Source organism: Portunus trituberculatus, chromosome 7, assembly GCF_017591435.1.
Source record: "Portunus trituberculatus isolate SZX2019 chromosome 7, ASM1759143v1, whole genome shotgun sequence".
Taxonomy (NCBI): Eukaryota; Metazoa; Arthropoda; class Malacostraca; order Decapoda; family Portunidae; genus Portunus; species Portunus trituberculatus.
Window position 1 is genome coordinate 5,959,044 of NC_059261.1, and position 16,510 is coordinate 5,975,553.

At 44.7% G+C, this 16,510-nt stretch overlaps 2 protein-coding genes across 3 annotated transcripts in view; one reads left to right on the forward strand and one right to left on the reverse strand.

Moving 5' to 3' along the window:
- LOC123519474 (sodium-dependent transporter bedraggled-like) overlaps window positions 1-9,211 on the forward strand; it is a 19,154-nt gene extending 9,943 nt beyond the window's left edge. The window contains 14 exon segments of the mRNA XM_045280804.1: window positions 475-599; window positions 1,000-1,154; window positions 1,710-1,792; window positions 2,527-2,666; window positions 3,355-3,525; window positions 4,431-4,505; window positions 4,508-4,596; window positions 5,062-5,193; window positions 5,854-5,931; window positions 6,445-6,636; window positions 6,839-6,988; window positions 7,285-7,473; window positions 7,476-7,513; window positions 7,677-9,211. Coding sequence (XP_045136739.1) covers window positions 475-599; window positions 1,000-1,154; window positions 1,710-1,792; window positions 2,527-2,666; window positions 3,355-3,525; window positions 4,431-4,505; window positions 4,508-4,596; window positions 5,062-5,193; window positions 5,854-5,931; window positions 6,445-6,636; window positions 6,839-6,988; window positions 7,285-7,473; window positions 7,476-7,513; window positions 7,677-8,313 — 2,254 coding nt within the window. The 3' untranslated portion in view covers window positions 8,314-9,211.
- A 587-nt stretch (window positions 9,212-9,798) lies between these two features.
- LOC123519989 (COX assembly mitochondrial protein homolog) lies at window positions 9,799-14,122 on the reverse strand. Of its 2 annotated transcripts, none has more exons than XM_045281765.1 (4): window positions 13,985-14,122; window positions 13,454-13,558; window positions 11,760-11,872; window positions 9,799-10,458 (listed from the first exon to the last, which is right to left on the reverse strand). In XM_045281765.1, the coding sequence occupies exons 1-4, from the start codon at window positions 14,040-14,042 to the stop codon at window positions 10,357-10,359; spliced, it is 378 nt and encodes a 125-aa protein (XP_045137700.1). In that variant the 5' UTR covers window positions 14,043-14,122; the 3' UTR covers window positions 9,799-10,356. The 2 variants fall into 2 exon arrangements, with proteins under 2 accessions (XP_045137700.1, XP_045137693.1); XM_045281758.1 differs by having other exon boundaries at window positions 13,946-14,057.
- Window positions 14,123-16,510: the final 2,388 nt, after the last annotated feature.

Here is a 16,510-nt window from a genome sequence, read left to right on the forward strand (position 1 = left end):
TGACCATTAACCTTCAGACCTCCATAGACCCTTGCTAATGTCAATAAAATGGTCTAATGGTACACAAAACTCAAGGTAAAAACATGTCCCAGTACTGAAGGGGTCAAAATAGCGAAGACTGTGACCATTAGCCTTCAGACCTCCATAGACCCTTTCTAATGTCAATAAAATGGTCTAATGGTACACAAAACTCAAGGTAAAAATGTGTCCCAGTACTGAAGAGGTCAAAATAGCGAAGACTGTGACCATTAACCTTCAGACCTCCATAGACCCTTGCTAATGTCAATAAAATGGTCTAATGGTACACAAAACTCAAGGTAAAAATGTGTCCCAGTACTGAAGGGGTCAAAATAGTGAAGACTGTGGCCATTAACCTTCAGACCTCCATAGACCCTTGCTAATGTCAATAAAATGGTCTAATGGTACACAAAACTCAAGGTAAAAATGTGTGTGTGTGTGTGTGTGTGTGTGCAGCTCCCAGGTGTTGCAGCGCGGGGAGGAGGGAGCGTCGTGGTTGCAGGAGATGGGCAGTCTTCGCTTTGATATGGCCTTCAATGTTGCTCTTATCTGGATTATCACTCTCATTGCTCTCAGCCGGGGTAAGTGTCTGTGTGTGTGTGTGTGTGTGTGTCTCTCTCTCTCTTCTCTCTTTCTCTCTCTCTCTCTCTCTCTCTCTCTGTTTTTGTATTTATTTTTTTGTGTTTGTTGTTGTTGTTGTTATTATTATTATTATTGTTATTGTTATTATTGGTGTAATAATAATTGTATTTCTCCCTCCTCCACCTCCTCCACCATCCTCCTCCTCCTCCTCCTCCTAATCCTCATCCTCCTCCTTCTCCTCGTCTCCTCTTTCTCCTCTTTCTCTTCCTCCTTATCCTCCTCCTCCTCCTCCTCCTCCTCATCTCTTTTCACCTCTCCTTAACTCTCCTCCTCCTCCTCCTCCTCCACCACCTCACCTTCTCCCCCAACAACCACCACCACCACCACCACCACCACCAGGCAACCAGTCATACGGCAAGGTGTGTTACTTGGTGTTCCTGGTGCCCTTGTTGTGTTACCTGGTGGTGGCCTTGTACCTCATCTCCAGCGCCAGGGACACGCCCCTCGCCTCAGACACCCTCACCTCCTTCACTGACTTCTTCATAAACAGCCGGGTGAGTGGGAGAGAGAGAGAGAGGGAGGGAGTGTGGGAGAGAGAGACGGAGAGGAGGGAGAGAGGTATGGATGAAGGGAGAAGGAAAGGGAAGAGGGAGAGAGAGGCTGAGTGTGTGTGTGAGAGAGAGAGAGAGAGAGAGAGAGAGAGGGGGGGTAGAAGAGGGGAGAAGGGAAGGGAAAAGGAGAGGAGAGAGAAAGGGAGAGGCTGAGAGAGATGGGAAGGGAAGGGAAAGGTGAGAGAGAGAGAGAGAGAGAGAGAGAGAGAGAGAGAGAAATTTCCAGCTAAAAATGAAAAAAAACACTAATTTTCCACCAGATAACACACTTTCTCTCTCTCTCTCTCTCTCTCTCTCTCTCTCTCTCTCTCTCTCTCTCTCTCCATTTTTTCCTTTAAACGCAATTAACTTACATTTTTCCTCTTTTTTCCCCTCTCTCTCTCTCTCTCTCTCTCTCTCTCTCTCTCTCCCCATTTTTCCCTTTCAAACCCAATTAATACGTTGCTTTTCCCCTTTTTTCCCCTTTTTCCCCTCTTTTCCCCTCTGCGCCTTCGTCAGTCGTGGATGGCGGCCAGCAGGGAGGTGTTCCTCGTGTGGGGATTCCACGGCGCCGTCCTGCAGCAGATGGCGGCTCATAACAAGTAAGGGGAAAGTGAGGGGAAACATGATCAAAGTGAGGGGAAACGGAGATACAAAGGGAAAGAGGGAAATTGTGTTGATGTGAGTATATAAGTGAGGGGAAGTGAGGGGAGACAGGAGGCGAGTGAGGGGAAACTGGCTAGACACAAGGGAGGGATGAGGGGAATGATAGTGTGAGAGGGCATGAGTAAGGAAGTGAGGGCATTTTAAGACATTTTTTCATATTTTGAGGACATTTTAAGACAATTTTTCATGTTTTGAGGACATTTTAAGAGTTTGGCATGTTTTGAGGGCATTTTAAGACAATTTTTCATGTTTTGAGGGCATTTTAAGACAGTATAGTATGTTTTGAGGGCATTTTAAGAGTTTGGCATCATTTGAGGGCATTTTAAGACAATTTGGCATATTTTGAGGACATTTTAAGACAGTTTGGCATCATTTGAGGGCATTTGAAGACAGTTTGACATGTTTTGATGGAATTTTAAGAAGTATATCATGTTTTGTGATCATATAAGGCAGTTTGGCTATGATAAGACCATTTTATTGGCATTAGGAAGGGTCTATGGAGGTCAGAAGCTTAATGGCCACAGTCTTCACTATTCTAACTCCCCCACATAAGTTTCTGAAGCTGTAGAAAATCACCAAATAGTCACCACAATGAATATGGAAATGCGTCATGCTACTGAAGAAGTTAACCTAATTTTCTACTTAAGTTTCCCTCCTCCCGCCACGTCAGGAGAAATCACCCTCTTCAACGGGACACGACTTTGCTGTGGGTGGTGACTAGTGTGGTGCTGGTGGTGGCGGCGGCGGCGGGGCTGTCCTGTGTGGCGGGGCTAAGACAGAGAGACCTCGCCTACACGCCTTCGTCCTTCGGTAAGAGAGATGCTAATATTTTCCCACCACTAATTTCCCAGAGCCACAGAAATGACTAGCGGGGTTTTCAAGACAGTTTTTTGCAGTTAATAGTGAAGAAATCTTGTCAGTCTGTCTCTAGAACTGTAAAAACACCTTAAAAAACGCTTAGCTCTCTCACCGCGACAATTTTTCAAGGGCCACAGGGATGACTAGTTAATTTTCAAGACAGTTTCTCCTTTTAATAGACTAGATATCTTGTCAATCTATCACCAGAACCACGAAAATACTTAAAAACATGATTATCTTCAACTAGAGCCTTTGGAAAGCACCTCATCCTCACCCAAACACCCAAAACACATCTTTCACCCCACAACACACTCAAAACACACCCTAAACACACTCTTCACCACCACAACACACCCAAACACCCCTAACACATCCCAGACACACCCCAAACACACCCAAAACACTCACCCCTTATTCACACCCTAATATATTCCATCTCCAGGCTTCTACCACCCCACCTTCACTCCAAACACACCCCTCACACCCAAACACCCCAAACACACCCCAAATGCACCCCAAACACACCCAAAACACTCACCCCTTATTCACACCCTAATATATTCCATCTCCAGGCTTCTACTACCCGTACTCTCACTCCAAACACCCCCTCACACCCCCTCACACCACCTTCACCCCACAGAGACCACGAAAAGGGCTCAGTTCCTGGTAGAGAGGCAGGAACACAAGGAACAGGAGAGCGTGTGGCACCCTCAACTCGGCCCTCTCAGTCCAACCCGCACTGCCAACTTTCACTACCATGATAACTTCTATTCTGGCATTCGTATCCGCCCGCCTATCCTCAGAGCTATGGGTAAGTGGATATGTGGATATTAAGACATTATGACATGTTTTGAGGGCATTTTAAGAGTGTATGTCATGTTTTGTGGACATTATGGCATGTTTTGAGGGTATTTTAAGACAGTTTGGCATGTTTTGAGGGCATTTTAAGACTGGCATGTTTTGAGGGCATTTTAAGACAGTTTGGCATGTTTTGAGGGCATTTTAAGACTGGCATGTTTTGAGGGCATTTTAAGACAGTTTGGCATGTGTTGAGGGCATTTTAAGACAGTTTGGCATGTTTTGAGGACATTTTAAGACAGTTTGGCATGTTTTGAGGGCATTTTAAGACACATGTTGGGACATTATGGCATGTTTGAGGGCATTTTAAGACAGTTTGGCATGTTTTGAGGGCATTTTAAGACAGTTTGGCATGTTTTGAGGGCATTTTAAGACAGTTTGGCATGTTTTGAGGGCATTTTAAGACAGTTTGGCATGTTTTGAGGGCATTTTAAGACAGTTTGGCATGTTTTGAGGGTATTTTAAGACAGTTTGGCATGTTTTGAGGCATTTTAAGACAGTTTGGCATGTTTTGAGGACATTTTAAGACAATTTAGAATATTTTTAGGATAAGTTTGTTTTAAGTATTTTTTTTTATGCTGTGGGTAAGTGGATAGGTGGATAGATGGATATGTGGATAAGTGGATAGGTTAGATTTGGTTCAAGTTTATCATATTTTGTCGTTATTTTTTATGATGTGGGTAAATGGATAGGAGGATAAGTGGATAGGAGGATAAGTGGATAAGTGGATAAGTGGATAGGTTACGTTAGATTAAAGTTAATCATGCATTTTTTTTTTTTTGTCATTGTTTACATATATAGTCCCAACGACCACCACCACCACCATTACTACTACTACTACTACATCCACTCCTACAGGCAAGAGACCCAACAACGCCCCTCCTCCCCCTAGCGGCTACCAGTCCCTACGCCTCGCCACGGAGCTCTTCCCGGCACTTTGGCTGTGAATGGGGCCCAACAGATCTCCCCCTTCTGGTCATCTCTCTTCTATCTCAGCCTGCTACTGTTTGGCATCGCTCAGCAGGTGTGTGTGTGTGTGTGTGTGTGTGTGTGTGTGTGTGTGTGTGTGTGTGTGTGTGTGTGTGTGTGTGTGGGAGAGGGTGGTGTTTGGAAAGGTTGAAGAGGAAATAAGGAAAAATGAGAGAGAATGTGTGTGTTTCTCTCTCTCTCTCTCTCTCTCTCTCTCTCTCTGAAAACCAAATTAACACGTTTTTTCCCTCTTTTTCCCCTTTTTTCCCCTTCCCTTGCTACCACCTCCCAACACTCCCCTCACCTCCCCTCATTCCATCTTTCCCCTCTCTCTCTCTTTCTTTCTGTCTCCTTTCAAAACCAAATTAACACGTATTTCTCCAATTCCCCTTTTGCATCTCCTTCAAAACACCCTTTCATGTCAATACCCCCTCTAAATTTCCCATTCCTTCTCCTCACCACCCTTCTCCCCTCACCTCCCCTCACTTCCCCTCACAACGCCTTTTCCCCTCCCCGGCAGCTGGCGGTGTGGCGGACTGTGGTGGAGGCTGTCATCTGCATCAACAGAAAGAGATTGCAAGGTTGGGAAACTTTCATCACCTTTCTCTGCTGTCTGTTTGGGTTCTCCGCAGCCCTTCCTATGGCCACTGGGGTAAGTAGGTGGTGTGGCGGTGTTTGTGTGGTGTTGTGGTGGTGTACTTGTCCTGTTGGTAATGCGGAAAATTTGTTAACGTGTCAATAGAATCACAGAAATATCTTTAAAAACCCGTGTCACTTCAATTAGACCCTTTAAAAAGAGGATTTGTCTTGTTGATAATGCAGAAAACTTGTTAACATGTCACTAGAAACACAGAAACACCTTTAAAAACCCGTGTCACTTCAACTAGACCCTTTAAAAAGAGCATTTGTCCTGTTGGTAATGCAGAAAACTTAGAATTACAGAAACACCTTTAAAAACCTGTGTCACTTCAACTAGAGCCTTTAAAAAGAGCATTTGTCCTGTTGGTAATGCAGAAAACTTGTTAACATGTCACTAGAAACACAGAAACACCTTTAAAAAACCCGTGTCACTTCAACTAGACCCTTTAAAAAGAGCATTAGTCCTGTTAATAATGCAGAAAACTTGTTAACATGTCACTAGAAACACAGAAACACCTTTAAAAAACCCGCGTCACTTCAACAAGAGCAGGGGTTCACAACAAGGTTCCAAGGGTACTTAGATGGCTGACGAAAAAAAGGTATTTGAGTTAGTAGTAGTTGTGGATTATGAAATTAAGAGTTAGCAGTTAACATTGGTGTGTGTCCCCCCAAGGCTGGCATCCACATCCTTTACTTCCTGGACTACGTGGTGAGCTGCGGCTGGTGGCTCATGATACTACAGCTGGTGCAGGTGAGAGAGAGAGAGAGAGAGAGGGGGAAGAAGAATTGAAGGTGTAAAAAAAGTGAATTTGTTGGGTTTAAAAGGGAAAAAATTGAGAGAGAGAGAGAGAGAGAGAGTTATCTTTCATTCCATATCAATCTCAATCACCCCATCTCTTCCCATCACCCCATCACTATTCAAATCACCCCTAAAACCCCTCCCATACCCTTCCCCATCACCCCCCATCCCTTATCATTCCCTCCCATCACCTCCCCATCACATCCAAACCCTTCTCTCCCCTTCCCATCACCCCAAACCCCTCCATACCCGTCCCATCGCCTTCCCATTATCCCATCACTTCCCATCACTACTCAAATCACCCCAAAACCCTCCCATACCCTCCCCATCACTCCCCACCACCACCCTATCCCCTCCCATCACCTCCCATCACTTCCCATCACTCGCTACCACCACCCATTCCCTCCCATCACCCCCCATCACCTCCCATTCCCTCTCCCATCACTTCCCATCACTCCCCATCAGATCTTCGCGCTGCTGTTCGTGAGGGGCAAGCCGTACAGCGGGCAGGACATCGTGAGGGAGCTGATGGGGCGGCAGGACCAGTGTCGATCTCTGTGGCTGGGATCCCTCACCTCCTTCGCTTGGAATATCATTGTTCCTGTTGGCCTCCTTGTGCTCTCCATCTCCTCCTTCAAGAGTGGGCAGTTTAGGGAGGTAGAGAGAGAGAGAGAGAGAGAGAGAGAGAGAAAGAGAGTGCGTGTATATGAATGAAAAAAAAATATAATGTGTGTGTGTTACCTTCCTCTTCATCTTCTTCCTCCTACTCCACATCCTCCTCCTCCTCCTCCTCCTCCTCCTCCTCCTCCTCCTCCTTTCACCCACACCCCTGACCCCTTGCACACCCCCATCCCTGCAGGTGTTCGCGTGGTCCTCCTCCCAGTACTGGCCCACGTGGGTGTGTCAAGTGGCGGCCGCGCTCCAGCTGGCCCCAATACTGCTGGTGCCTCTCGTGGGACTTGTTCAAACGTGTCGCTACCTGGCACTCACTGACGCAGACTTGTTCGAGGTGAGAGAGAGAGAGAGAGAGAGAGAGAGAGAGAGAGAGAGAGAGAGAGAGAGAGGGGGTGTTTGTGTGGTGTTGAAAAGTTGTAATGAGTTTTGAGTGAATGATAAGGTGTTTGTGTGTTTTGGAGGGTGGAGAGAGAGAGAGAGAGAGAGAGAGAGAGAGAGAGAGAGAGAGAGAGAGAGAAAGAAAGAAAGAAAGACTGTAACTACCATCCTAACCTAACCTAATCTCTCTCTCTCTCTCTCTCTCTCTCTCTCTCTCTCTCTCTCTCTCTCTCTCTCTCTCTCACACACCAGCGCATCCAGCTTCTGTACCGGCCGTCCCTCCTCCAGCAAGTGAGGGTCGGGGGTTCCTTCGCCTCCCACTCCGAGGGGAACGAGGGGGAGGAGGAGGGAGGGGAGGGAGGGGAGGACTCGGAAGCAAGCCTCACCCCCCGCCCCTACAGTGACCCTCCGCCCAAGTACATTCCCTACTGGCGCGAGCCCTGGCTGACTGACTGACTTATTCTACTGCTACTGGCGCGAGGTAAGACTGACTGGCTGACTAACTGGGTGACTGACTGACTGACTGACTGACTGGTTGGCTGTCTTATTTTAGTTTATTCATTGTTTATCTTAAGTACACACACACACACACACACACACACACACACACACACACACACACACTAACACAAATATCTCCACAGATTCGCGAAGTTTCTGAACACCAGCGTGCGAAACAGCATGAGGCGTCTTCACAGCACATTCACAGCACCAGGACCACCACAGCGGGACCAGGAGACCAGTACACCCACAGCAGTCCCTACCACAGCATCCACCACAGCTCCACAAGCACCACAGCCTTACATTCCCCCACCAGACTATACCACAGCGCCTCCACAGTACTCCACACTGGACCCTTTGAGACGCCAGCAAGCATTAGCGGCTCTTGGAACTGCTGCTGTGGCGCCTAGCTGTGTGAAAGTGGAGGAGGACACAGGGCAGGCTTCAGGGACACCACAGCCACAGCCACAGCGAAGCCCATCCCTCTCTCCGCTTCACAGAACGAGTTTTCGTAATTCAAGTTTGCGTCGAAGCTTCGCGTCTGGAGTTCGAAGGAGCGCAAGGAGATTGGCAGCGAGTTTGGGCATGCGTAGTGGTGATGATGGTGCGTGGCTGGTGCTGGCGGGTGCTGGGGGTGACGGGGGTGATTTAGAGGCAGGGGCAGCTGGTGGGGGTGCAGGGGTGGTGTCTGGGGCAGGGGTGGCAGGGTTAGTTGGGCAGAGTCAGTCACAAGCGTTTGTTTATACGAATATAGAATTGTTGTCTCACTCCCATGCTTAGTCTCTCTCTCTCTCTCTCTCTCTCTCTCTCTCTCTCTCTCATAAAAAAAATTAGTCCTCTTTTTTTCTCATATTTCTTCCCGTTTTCCTTATTTTTTTTACTTTTTCTCTTTTTTTCTCCCATTTTCTCTTTTCCTTCTTCATTTCTTCTTTTTCCCTCCTTTCCCATCTTCTCTTCCTCCTCCCCATTCTTTTTTTTCCATTTTCTTTTCCTCCTCCATTTCTTCCTTTTTTTTGTCCTTCCCATTTTCTCTTTTCCTTCTTCTCCTTCCTATTTCTCTCTATTCCTCCCATTTTCTCTCTTCCTCCTCCCCATTCTTCCTTTTTCTTCTCTTCCTCCTCCCCATTTTCTTTTCTTTCCTTTTTCCTCCTTCCCATTTTCTTTTTCCTCTCGTTTTCTTCCTTGTCCACCTCCCGTTTTCTGTGTCCCGGTGCTGTGTGATCGCCTCGGCGTTACTATTTATAGTGTAAATACTTAATGTGATAAATAGTCTTCTCTATTACCCATTAAAACTTGTACAGCCCCCTTAAGCCCCCCCTCCGTCACATTAGCCCCCTCAAAAAAGCCCCCTTCCCATTATTTTTCTTCTATTTAACACAGCCCCCCTTTTAATTCCGTCCATTTGTCTTTTATTGCCATTTTTACCCATTAGAATTTATACAGCCCCCTCAAGCCCCCTCATACCCCTATCACCCCATAGCCCCCTGAAAACCCCCAGCTTCCCATTTTCTCCCATCTAACAGTCCCCATCTCTTGAATTCCGTCCATGTGTTCCGTTTTCTTTGATCGTCAGGTGATAGAAAGCTGGACATTTGTTTTTTATTGTTGTTTTTCTTATTTTGTTTTTATTTGTCGTTCTCGAGTCACTAATACGATGTGCAATAAAATGTGACTGTTTTGTGTGTGTTTTATTGCGTGTGTGTGTGTGTGTGTGTGTGTTTTAATTTTTTTTTTTTTCCATCTATCAATCTTTATTTATTTATTTATTTATTTGTTTTTTTTCTATCTTTTTCATTAGTCTTTATTTTAGTCTTCTATTTATTTATTTTTCCTTTTTTCTTATTTTTTAACTCTTCTCTTTCTTTTCTTTTTTTTTATTAGTCTTATTTATTTTTCCTTTCTCTCCATTTTTTATCATTTCTCTATCTATTTATCTTTTTTCCTTCATTTCTTTCTTTCTCTTTTTTTTCCTCTAGTTTATTTTTATCATTCTATTTATTTTCTTCCTTTTTGTTAATTTTTATTAATTTTCTCAAACCATTTTTATTTTTCCTTCCATTCTTTCTCTCTCTGCCTTTCTTTCCACATATCAATTAATCTGTGTGTGTGTGTGTGTTTGTTTTGGTCACACTTTCCTCAATTTTTCTCCTTTTTCCTTCAATTTCATCACTTTTCTCTAACCATCAGCACCAAAATCACCAAACAGTCACCAGAACAACCATATAAACAGGTCATGCTACTGAAAGGGTTAGGAACACAACACAACACACTTCCAAACCCTTTACAACATTCAACATACATTCTAAATACACACACAAAAAATAAAATATACACAAACTTCATTAATAATTCTCTAAGTCAACTCTGCATACCTACACAGCCTCTCAAACCTGCCTATACACACATACACAGGCTTACATATATACAAATCCTTATCTATTCTTGTATTTCTATCATTATTATTATCACTAACTCATCTTTTGTTTATAGAAGTTTATTTGAGGTGTTTTACTGTGTGGCCTTGCTGTGTGTCCTTGCTGTGGTATCAGGGTACAGGGTGGTCTCATTGTGAAGGGGACAGATGTGGTGGGCCAGTGTGTGCTGTGGGGCCTTGCTGTGGTGTCAGGGGACTGTGTGTGTGTGTGTTTGGGCTGCCTTGTGTGGAACTAACACCCTCAAACACACACACACACACAGACTGATAGATAGATAACAGCAAAACAGAGTGAGTGAGGCAAAGTGAGACAGGGCTTGGCTGTGTAGCGTGGCAGAATGACAGGGGCAATATTACAAGGAGGCAGGGTGTTTGCGTGTGTGTGTCCATCAGCCTTTTGCCTCTTCCTCCAGTGCTAGTCTTGCCTTCTTAGTCAGTCCTGTTCTTCTAAATTCTCTTCTCTCCGCCAAAAACTCTTCCGTACATCTCTTCTGCAATGGAGGAAGGAAGGAGGAGGGAAAAATTTAATGAGGTCAGTTTATTAATCTTCTCTCACTCATCTCTCTTCACTCTCAAGTAAATATAATGAGGAGTGTTCATTTCTCACTCTTAATCTCTCACTCATTTGCTAGTTATGTTTTAGTGAGGAAATATGATTAGTGTAAATTCTAAGTCATTAATTCATTCATTTTCTAGTTCAGGCATCACCAAATGGCGGACCCCGGTCCGGATCCGGACCGAGCGATGGTTCTGTCCGGACCCGTGACCAATCTGCGGCCGGGTGACAGCGGGGAGGGAGGGTGTGGCGGGTGGCGGGGCGCCGTGCAACGCTGGCGGGTGTCAACAGGCCAGTGAGAGTGTGAACACTCTCAATTTCCTGCAGTAGGAAGGTCAAGCTAATATGCAGGGTGGCAGGTATGACCAAAGGGCGTGGTGGGTATCTGGGCGGCATGCACCTTTCACCATGGTGACGAGGTGGTGGACGGTGGCAGCCAGCAGGCGACACGCGGGCAGTGTATAGTGTGGGGGTGGGGGTGAGAGCGGGGGTGGAGAGCGTTCGAGCGTGCTGCCAACTGTTGAATCCATATGAAAATGTCGACATAGGGAACGGCTATAAGACACAAGCTGGACTTCCGTTCGGACCTTTTACTTGGGGGAAATTTTAAGAACTGGACCTCAGTGACTTTTAATTGAATACCCCTGCTCTAGTTAATCCCTTCAATACTAGAGCACATTTTTACCAAGGGTTTTGTGTACCAGTAGACCATTTTATTGACACCTGATCCAACGTAACTCAACCTAACTTAACCTAACCCAACCTAATCTAACTTAACCTCTTCAGTTTTGTGTACCATTAGACCATTTTATTGACATTAGGAAGGGTCTATGGGGTTCAGATGATTAATGGCTACAGTCTTCACTATTTTAACCCATACAATACTAGGGAACATTTTTACCATGGGTTTTGTGTACCATTAGACCATTTTATTGACATTAGGAAGGGCGTATGGAGGTCACAAGAGTAATGGCCACAGTCTTCACCCTTTTAATCCCCCATATGAGTTTCTGAAGCTGTATAAAATCACCAAATAGTTGCCAGAATGAATATGGAAATGTGTCACAGGATTTAAGAGAGTAAGCTTTGGTGAGTATATATTTCACTCATTACTCACCATTCACTCAGTCTAGATCATATAAAGGAGTGAATATTATACTGAGAAAACCCTGATATCCCATTTAAAATTGTACAAAATAAACACACACACACACACACACACACACACACACGTACCTTAAATTCTTCATCTTGGTACCATTTAGTGAGACAAGCTTTGAGTGTGCTGTTCTGTTGGCTGCACAGCATCACCATTGCCAACCCCGACGCCTTGCAACACTGGGTGAAGTCTGTGGGGGTGGTAGTAGTAGTAGTAGTAGTAGTAGTAGTAGTAGTAGTAGTAGTAGTAGTAGTAGTAGTAGTAGTAGATAAAGATAACAAGAAAAATACAAAAAAGAATATGAAGCACAGAGAGAGAGAGAGAGAGAGAGAGAGAGAGAGAGAGAGAGAGAGAGAGAGAGAGAGAGAGAGAGAGAGAGAGAGAGAGAGAGAGAGAGAGAGAGAGAGAGCATAACCACAAACACATTCCTCACCTCCTCTACACCGCCACACACACCCTTACACCCCAACACACCCTAGAACATGCTTCAGTCACCCTAGAACACAAAACACCACCAAAACACCCTTAAAAATACCCTGTAATGCCATCACAATGTTTCTACACCTTTTCTGCACCCCCAACACCCTTTCTACACCTCTCAACACCCCTCAGACACCCTCAATACCCTGCAACACTCTTCTACACCACCAAACACCTCTCAACACCCTCAACATTTTTTCAACACCCTGTCTACACCTCACCACCTCTCAAACACTCTCAATACCCTTCAACCTTCTTTCTAAACCACCAACATCCTTTCTACACCCTTAACACCCCTTCAACACCTCTGAGATACACCCAGACACCACTAAAACACTCCCAACACCTTTTCTTTTTCTTTTTTTTTTCTTTTTTTACGTTGGGAAGAGGGCCAGCCAAGGGCAAAAATAAGAAAGTTAGAAAAAAGACCACTTGGGCACTGGCTCTCAAAGAGTACATAAAAAGCCAAAAGCGGCAGCCAGAATTAGGGGAGCAAATGCCTTGATACCTCCCTCTTAAAAGAAGACAAGTTGTAGGAATTCGGAAATACAGATGCAGGCAGGGAGTTGCAGAGTTTACCAGTGAAAGGGATGAATGATTGAGCGTACTGGTTAACTCTTGCATTAGAGAGTTGGACAGAATAGGGATGAGAGGAAGAAGAAAGCCTGGTGCAGCGTGGCCGCAGGAGGAGGGGAGGCATGCAGTTAGCAAGATCAATAGAACAGTTACCATGAAAATAGTGATAAAATATAGAAAGGGATGCAACATTTCGGCGGTGAGAAAGAGGCTGAAGACAGTTAGTCAGAGGAGGGGAGTTGATGAGACAAAGAGCTTTTGATTCCACCCTATCAAGCAAAGCTGTGTGACTGGAACCCCCAAACATGCGAAGAGTACTCCATACAGGGACGGATAAGGCCCTTATACAGAGTAAGCAGTTGGAGGGGCGAGAAAATTACACCCCCAAACACTCATCAACACCCTCAACTTCCTTTTACACCCTCAATACCCTACAACACTCTTTCTACACCCTCAACACCACTTCAACATCCTTTCTACACACCCAACATCCCTTTATACACCTTTTCAACACCGTCAACACCCTTTCTACACCCCCAACACCCTTTCTACATCCCCAACATCCCTTCTATATCCTCAACATCCTTACAACACCCCTTCAACACCCACCAACATCCCTTCAACATCTGTCAACACCTTTTCTACACCCTGAACACCCTTTCAACACCGCCAACTCCCTTTCAACACCCCCAACACCCCTCAACACCTTTCTTACCCTCCACTTCAGCAGTACACTTCTCCTGTCTGGCAATGTCTCTCATCTTCTTGGGAATGCACACTTCTCTCTCCACCTTCCGTAGTGACCGGTCCTCGGGGTCACCTGGGGAGGAAGGGGGGGGTCACACTTGCGAGGTCACATGAGGAAGGGTCATACAAAAGGGGTCATACACTGGATTGACTGATTGGAGGTGACTGACTGACTGACTGATTGATTGTGGCTAACTGACTAAGTGACTGACTGATTGGTGCTGACTTATTGTGGCTGACTAAATGACTGGCTGACTGATTGGAAATGACTTAATGACTGACTAATTGGAGCTGACTTTCTGTGGCTAACTGACTAAATGACTGACTGACTGGAGATGACTTAATGACTGACTGACGAGATTATTTAATGACTGCCTGACTGGAGATGATTTATTGTGGTTTACTGACTAAATGACTGATTGGAACCGACTTACTGCGGCTGGCTGACTGCCTGACTTACTGACTGACTGGCTGAGTAGCTGACTGACCACTGACTCACCCAGGCCATGCGGACCACCGGCATTGCGGAAGATTTTCGCCTCCTCTTCCTCAGCCATGTTTTGTTTACATCACCTCCAGGCTTGCCAACGTAACTCCTCTTACGTCGCTATAACAACCTTTCATTACGGGCAAGATTCGTTGATGAATTGTTGATATTTTCTTGAAAATTTTAGTACAGTGTTATAGATATTCATAAACCCATGTGTGTTTCAACATTGTGGTGATAATATATAGTAACAGATCATGATTGTTAGGTTGGCAGCCTTGCGTCATCTGGTTTTGTCTTATTCATACAGGAAGATAAGAAGATATGCATGAGGAAATGTATGTGTTCCTCTTATTATTATTGGCGCTACCATAGTATAGACATCCCGTTGCCTACCTCTCAGCTGGCGCGGTTGGAGGTTACCACTTGCCAGCGGTCTCCATATATCAGCCAGATGTACACTGTTACTAATGTAGAGAAAGGGCTCTCACCTCAACCTCCCCCTTATTATCAATTCACCCTGGTGTAGCCTCAAAAGTATTCATATATCAAGAATAGAGGCGGTAGAAATGGAGAATAAAAGAAATATCACAGTCTGTCTTTCAAACACCTCGTTTTTTTTTTCTTTCCCCGCGGGAGATACAAACACTGTAAAACTGGATACAATTTAATATTTGTTGTTTGGCCAAATAACCATAGCTGGACACGATAAGGAAAAGAAAGATCTTATTAATCGATAAATCGTTATGTTATATTATTATAAGCACATTACCTTATTAATAACCGATGTAGTAATAGATAGTTATCATAGACATTTATACTAGACACGTACTGCCATCACAAACACACCCTCTGGTGGTGGTGGTGGTGTCTGGTAATACTGGGGACTGGCTGGTGGCTGCTCAGTTTTGTGGTGGTGGTGACTGTGTTAGTGTATTACTGCCTGCTCAGCCAGATAGTCTTGCGGTGGTGGTGGTGTTTTGTACTATTGGCTGCTCAGTGTTGTCACACATCCAGACACAACCCCACAGCCGTACATACCCAAAAACACAACCAAAATCCAAGCACGCACACACACACACAAGTGAAGTGATATCATATTCCCGGCCTTTGTAGCAGCAAGACAAGTGTGAAGCAGCAGTGCAAGCCAAGCCAACATTCACCACAACCTTGCCGCCCCCGCGGGTCCCCAGGCCCCCTGGACCCCCGGCCCCAGCCGGTACCCGGGACCCCTGGCCCCCGGACCCAGGACAGCCGGCAGGTTCCAATACTTTTCTCATACATCTCCTAACGATAATATTACGCTTCCATGGTAAGTCTTCAGGGTTTCTATGAATGTTTGGTTGCCTTTGAAGTGTGTTCCGCGCCTCTGTTTGGTAAATATGTGGCGTTTTGTGGTGTTTTGTGGCTCAAGTTTGAATCTTTTTTACGGTCAAAATTTCCATCTCCGCATTTTGAGCTTTTATATTTCAAGTTATAACTAGGCCTTTATAGTATCAATGAACCGTCTATACTCTTTTAAGAGTGAAATCAACCTATGGAGTGAAATATGTGGACTTTGAAGCGGTGTTTAGTATTGTTAAAAGAAACTTTTGTATTTTAAATTTTATTTGTTTACGTTTGTGTTTGATGGTGTGGCTCGTTGTAGAATGCCTTAAGAGACACCTCAGACTCTGTAAAGTGTGTTGAAATGCTCGCCAAGTGAAAATGGCTGGACTTTACAAGAGTTTTTAGTGAATTTAGATTTTAACACTTTTGTTTTACATAAATAATGTTCATTCGTTCACTTCTGGTTCTAGCTAACTGATAGATGCCTGAGAAGGGAGTTTATATTATCTAATATTTTTCGAAGGAAAGATAAAGTCGAAATGGCTGGACGTTTTGGCAGTGTTATACGTGGAAATGTTTTTATACTTTTAAATATTTAATTTACACATTTCTTTAAAACTAGTTAGGCTGGAGATGTTTTGATGTTGTGCATATTAGTTAAAGTATCTGCAAAGTTATAAAATATCAGGCATTCGGCCGTGGCTTCGTTTTTTGTATAGGTCATTTTTGGAATTATTTACGTAGTTTAGTCGAGTCACCCCAGTTCCCGCGCTCTCATGACGTCACAGCCAAGGTGGTGACTCATCATGGCCCTGGTCTGGCGCCTCCTTCTCCCAACCTCCCACTTCGTCAATATTTTGCCTAATATCTAGTGAGTTCTGCGTTTTTTCGTGTGTTTCTAGGCTTAGATGTGGATAGTAGTAGTAGAAGAAAAAAGAAAGGAAAAATGAAGAAGGATGAGGAGGAGAGAAGAAGAAAGAGAGAGAAGAGGAGGAGCAGCCAAGCCACAATACTCCACTTCGTCAATATTTTGCCTAATATCTAGTGTTATCTAAGTGTTTTGATGTTCTTCTAGGCTCAGGCGTGTAGATGGAAGCAATAGAAGGGAGAAATAAGGAGAAAGACGAAGAAGAAAGGAAAAAGGGAAGCAGAAGAGGAGGAGGAGTCAAGCCGCAATATTTAGGTAAGTCTCCCTTGTAATCTTGCAGT